The 5,917-nt window shown below is 48.1% G+C and overlaps 1 protein-coding gene across 1 annotated transcript; it reads left to right on the top strand.

The window, feature by feature from the left end:
- The first annotated feature begins 266 nt into the window (after positions 1 to 266).
- HAND1 (heart and neural crest derivatives expressed 1) lies at positions 267 to 4,357 on the top strand. The gene is made up of 2 exons (XM_051973666.1): positions 267 to 1,282; positions 3,006 to 4,357. Exons 1-2 carry the CDS (start codon positions 746 to 748, stop codon positions 3,105 to 3,107), a joined length of 639 nt encoding a protein of 212 aa, XP_051829626.1. The 5' UTR covers positions 267 to 745; the 3' UTR covers positions 3,108 to 4,357.
- The last annotated feature ends 1,560 nt before the right edge of the window (positions 4,358 to 5,917 follow it).

The following is a 5,917-nucleotide window of genomic DNA, read 5'->3' as shown; positions in this document are numbered from 1 at the left end:
TTTTTTCCTGTAGGCTCTCTCCCCTCTTCCTTTTCACGAGGGACTGATTCTTTCCTCTCCATCCCACAACTTAAAGAGGGCTGTGGGGTCTAACCAATTTGCATCCTAGAGCGCAGATAGGTGAGTTGATAAAAGATTTAACCATAATACTAACAATAGTGCCCAGAAGAATGCCTGGCAGTTGTTGGCATTCAGTAAAGTGCAAACGGGGAAGGATAGATATCATCGAGAATGACCAGCCTGACATCGCTCTCTATCCCAACCCACCTCCGTCTTCGCTTGAGTCCAGGCGCAGGAAAAGTCGTTGGGGGTCCATGGAAACTGGGTGGGGTCAGCCGTCCTGGAGGGCGGACAGCTGTCCGGTGGGCGTTGGCTGCACAGATCTCCCACTTTTTCCTGGGGGAGGGGCAGCTGCGCTGCCTTCCTTTCTGCACTGTTGGATCCGCCCCCCTGCTATTGGCTCTGGGGAAGGATTGACATCAAAGCCCTAGCCCTATATAAGCTGCGGCCAGGAAAAGAGGCCCGAGAAGGGTTAAAATCGTCCCCTAGAGCGCCAGAGCCACAGTCAGCTCTGCAGCTAAAAGGCTGTAGCCAGCCGCCCAGATTCCCTCCCCAACCCCGTTCTGCTTCATCCCAGTCACCCGCACCCTCCTCGACGATCGGGGCTGTAGCGAATGGCGCGGCGTTAGATCCAACTGCAGAGGCAAGGCTCAATTCAGGGCCAGGGAGCTGCGCCCGCTTCACCATGAACCTAGTGGGCGGCTACCCCCATCCACACCCTCACCATCACCCCCCTCACCCTCATCCCATGCTGCACGAACCCTTCCTCTTCGCTCCAGCTTCACGGTGTCATCAGGAGCGGCCTTATTTTCAGAGCTGGGTACTGAGTCCCGGAGACGTGGCCCCAGATTTTTCTGGGAGGCGACCACCCCCGGCTGCCTATAGCCCGGATGCAGCTGGGACCGCGGGGTCAGTGCAGAGCCCTGGCAGACTGGAGGCTCTGGGTGGCCGCTTGGGCAGACGGAAAGGAGCAGGGCCCAAGAAGGAACGGCGGCGCACGGAGAGCATCAATAGCGCCTTTGCGGAACTGCGGGAGTGCATTCCCAATGTGCCCGCCGACACCAAGCTCTCCAAGATCAAGACCCTCCGCCTGGCCACTAGCTACATTGCTTACCTCATGGACGTGCTGGCCAAGGACTCTCAGGCCGGGGACCCCGAGGGCTTCAAGGCGGAGCTCAAGAAGGTGGACAGCGGCCGTGAGAGCAAGCGTAAAAGAGAACCGGTGAGTCTCTAGACCTGGGTGTCTCCCTTCCCCTTGGACCCTAGGGTCAGCTGGATGTAGTAAGTGATACTGCCCCGTCAGGGATTGAATGTATACAGTGCCAGGGAGGATAGAGTACCCAAAAGTTGCAGGCAGGGATGCTTTGTGTATTCTGGTATTTGCGTGGACGAGAATGTTTATGGAGAATTTTCAATTGCGTGTGTATAAAAGGGGCGAATTGAATTCTTCTCATTGCTCGCCAGGAAACTCCTTGTGCGACATTAAACAAGTCTCTTCACCTATTTGAGTCTCAGTGTCTCTGCAAAATTACTATCAAGACATTCAGGACGGAGAGACTAAGGATCCTTCCAGTTCGTGTTATTCCTGTTACAAATATTCTGTTCTAAGGGCCCTTCCAATTAGAGCTAACATTTTATGTTCAATACAGTAAATCCCCTTTCACTACCGACATCCAGTAGTTTCAGTTATGGGGCGCTTGCAATTCCAATATATCGGGTTCTGTGCTCCAAGAGCTCCTCCAATTCTAACTTTTTTTTTCCCCCTGAGGCCCCGGGTCAGTTCCTGAGTGCCAGAGCTGCTGGGCTTCGTTACAATTTCTGCTTTAAAAGCTCAGCCCAATTCTTTCTTTTTTAATCCGCGAACAAAAAGGGAAACGGTAACTTGCCACCCGGGTTTCTATACTCTTCTCTTTTCCCAGTTGCAGGTTCGGGAAAGAGATAGTTCTTTTTGCCCTGCGGTGGGGGACAGAGCTTCGAGGCTAGATTTCTCGGAAAGGAGACAGTAATGCGGGTGGCCTTTGTGCCAGGGCCACCACACCCCGATGTTCGCGTTGTCGGAGTATTAAACTAGATTTCAAAGTCACGAACGTTGATTTTTTTAAGGTGCACCATTTTGGGGACCCTCAATTAATTCATTTTTGTCCAGGACTTCTGCCCAGTTGTCAGAACTTCATTGGTGTTGGCCTTGTTTGGGTTTGTGCTCTCCCTAGATGCTCAGACCGGCCCCTATGTTCCCTTGGGGCTCCTTGGGCTTTTAATCAAAAGATCCACTTTAGGTTAAAAAAAAAAAAACTAACTAGAAGGGGGGTGGGGCCAGGCCGGGAGGCTGAGGCCCAGAAACCCAGACAGAAAGTCGAGGAGACAGGGTGAGATAGGAATCGGGCCTCTGGTGGCCCAAGGCTCCGTCCAGTCCAGTGCCCTGCGGGGGGTACTGTAAGGGCTTTCAGGATCTTAGGATTTAGAGCTTGCAGGAACCTTAAGTAATATTTAGTCTAGTTCTTTCCATTGAACAGGAAAGCTCATGGCTGACTGGGCGCGTTTGCTCTTCCTATCCATCTCTAGGCCCAGAGTTTTCTTCCATCATTAACTCAACGCACCCCGACTTAGTCTCGGAAAAGTAGGAGGTGAAGGAGCAGGGGCGGGGTAAGATGAGTAAGAGGGTTAGTTGGGAACTAGGATAATTTAAGAATTTGAGTTATCTTCTTTAGCATTCCTCTAGACCGGGCAGCTCGGCAGACTGGTACAATTTTCCCAGCCCCCATCTTGGTGCATAGAAGCAACTTTTTGCTCTTTGCCAAACAGAAAGCTGGTTCCTTTATTTGAAAACCTTGCCCTAACTTTCTGGAGGAGGGACTACATTGGCGGGAAGAAAAGTCTAAACCTGAATGTCTTTCGCCTTTTCCCCCTTTTCTTTTCCGGTGGTTGCGGTTCTGATCATTGCACAGCCCAGTGAAGGATATCCTCACCCCCTGGGACCTGGAGAAAAAAAGATTAAAGGGCGGACAGGCTGGCCACAGCAAGTCTGGGCTTTGGAGCTCAACCAGTGAGAAGCAGCTTCGGGAAAGGTACTCAGCACTCAGAAAATCCGCCGGGCGCCATCGGAGTACGAGGCAAGACTACTATTTCTGGCTGTCCATTATTTTCTCGTTCTGTTATGGATATCTTAAATACTCCTGAAAGTTGTCAGCAGCAAAACTGGTCAAGTGCAATGCCCTTTTAAATTGTTTTTTAACTCGTTAAGAGAAAGAAAGAAAAATATATTACATATATTATATAAAATATATCCAAGCAAACGGAAAGGGGAGCCGGTATTGACAGGCACACGAGAGGCAAATCGGACCAACCTTGCTAGCCTTCATTTCCAACCTTCGACTCACCTTTTCCGTCCTAGATTGGAAATCTGATTTTGCTCTCTTCTGTCTCCTTTTACCCATTAATTTGCAATATCACGAAGTCATTCTCTGCACAGCTTCCTGCTTTCCCGGGACTCCGGTGACCTTATATTCCACGGGAAAGGAGAGCCAGTTGGTCTGGAAATTATTCTTTTTAAACAAGTGTTGGTTTGGTTTCCGCACTTCCTGCCGAATGCCTAATAATTCCTAATTCCAAGAAAAACTTCTTATTATTTGTAAATAAAAACTTTGTTCCCGTCACTGAAGTTTTTTATGTATTTAAACTACCTAATTCTGCCTGTTTGTTCTCAGGTTTTTTGGGTAAATCTTGCTTATCCCTTACTGGTTGTGTTTTATTTTTATTTTTGTTTTATTTTTGCTACCTCAAAGCTGTTTGACTGTTTTCTTAGGGGCAGATTCACCAAAGCTGACCTTTTATTTTCTTGACCTCAGAACATTTCCATGAAAGCCTTTTGTACACAGGGTCCAAGGAGGCCAACTTTCTTACTTTTTCATTTAGAAAGCCGTTTGAATCTCCCCTTTCCTCCCACTCAAAGAAAATTTTAAAAAATGAAGAAATGGAAAAATATATTCAAAACCACCAAAAAAGATACCCCGAAAAGATCTTTTGAGTTCAATAGATGAAGACCAGCTCCTTGAAATAAGATCAGTTAGACATTGTTTGGAGTGACAGAGAGCTCACCCTGAGAGACACTGGTTAAAGAAGCAATGTTGAACAAGTGGAAAGGAAAGCTATGGGGAAAATGGCCTTCAAGATCGCTAGGAATAAAAACTAAAGTCCTTACAATTTCTTCAGCTTACCAGTACTATAATGTATGCACACGTCTATATGGTTAATGTATGTATGCTAATATGTATATGTATATATATGTATATGTATACATATATATGTGTATGTATACATATATATACATATATATGGCTTTACAATATTGGTCGAGTTGGTGGGAGAGCAAGTACATAATAAAAGAATTTTTAATTGGTGGGGAAATGGAATTCAATAGATGTATATCATTTTGCTTCTGTATACGTCTAAATGCACACGAACACCTGTGGGTAAATGTTTTCATCCTGTTTGCTTGTGAATGCGTGCTTGATTGGAGGGGAATACACCTATGCAGTTTGGGATGCAAAAGCCTGGATAAACTTTTGGGGTAATGGTGCAAAATGTAGATATGCTTGACCTCTGTGTATTTGTGACCGAGAATGGTAGGATGGTGGTGGTGGTGGTGAGTTTATTTGCACATTTAGAGGCACTTGGGCCCCTCCACCAGCATCAAAGTTGGTTCCAGAATTCCGATTTATATCTACACCAGGGTCCCTTTCAGGGACAGGGAGAAAGGAGGTTGAGCTACTTTGTGGAACTGAGACAAGGGCCAGACTTAATTGTTTAAGGAGTGCACGGAGACAGGCAATAATATAGCTCTCATATTGATCTATCAACACCCCTTACAACAGCCCAAACAGGTAGCTCAAGAATCATCCTCACTTTTTAGAGGCAGAAACTAAGATCAAGAAAGGAGTCAGTGTCTTGCTTAGAGAGTATATAGCTAAATGGAAATTCTAAAAAGCCCATGACCCAGGACAACTTGTGTATTCTAGGATTTGCCTGTCAATTGTTGGCTATTTTCTGGCACTCTTTCTCATTGGAAAGCAGAGTAGGGAGCAGGCTTCGAGAGATGGAGTGGCTTGCCCCATGATCACGAAGCTAGGAAGGGAAAGGGCAGAAGATTGCACGTGGAGAGACTGTGACTAAGGTGCACGGACACTGCGGGTGGGTGTATATGGCTTTTCATTACTCGGAGCTGTAAACACCGAGGCGGGGAGGGCAAGGAGTGGCGACGAGGCTACAGGAGCCTTTCCGGGCCCTAAAGAGTTAATAAAAGGTGTTTTATGGAGATGCCTAGGTGCGGGTCCGCCTCCGCGTCCCCAGTCTTCCCCTCAATCCCTCTTTCTTTCCCCCCCATGGGCTCCAAACTTCAAACAGCTTGGCAGTAGAAGGCAGTTTAACGAGGGCAACACTTTGGCTGCTGTAATGAGGCGGGCGAGGCCCCGATTTCCATGCCCTTCCCCCTTCTGCCCCCTCTCCGCCCGCCTCTGCCTGCCTCCATTCGCAGGGCCTCCGCACCTCGGGGCAGGCACTCTCGGGGTCCCGTGGGAGCCACAGGCCACGCAGGACTAGAGACCCGCTATTTTTAGAGCCCTGAAGTATCCATGGCACGGAAAGAATGAACCCCACGGGAGCTGAGTCCCAGGGACGAGGTAGTGGGTATCGGGGGTAAGGGAGATGGGAACCCGAGACCGAAAAATCAGGACCCTCCGGAATACACAGCTCAAGAATTGATTGGATGGGGGAGGGACTGGCATAATAAGTGTTCTAATGAAATCCCAGACCTCATCATAGAGACCTTGAGATACTTGGTCCCTAAATTCGAACACACCTT

This window comes from Antechinus flavipes, chromosome 2, assembly GCF_016432865.1.
Source record: "Antechinus flavipes isolate AdamAnt ecotype Samford, QLD, Australia chromosome 2, AdamAnt_v2, whole genome shotgun sequence".
Taxonomy (NCBI): Eukaryota; Metazoa; Chordata; class Mammalia; order Dasyuromorphia; family Dasyuridae; genus Antechinus; species Antechinus flavipes.
This window is presented reverse-complemented; position numbering and strand designations above follow the sequence as displayed.

Bases quoted from the DNA above. Each gene is read 5' to 3' on its own strand.
- HAND1 (XM_051973666.1), top strand. From the start codon at position 746: ATGAACCTAGTGGGCGGCTACCCCCATCCACACCCTCACCATCACCCC. The intron at 1,283-3,005 runs GTGAGTCTCTAG...ATCATTGCACAG, and splicing joins GCAAGCGTAAAAGAGAACCG to CCCAGTGAAGGATATCCTCA.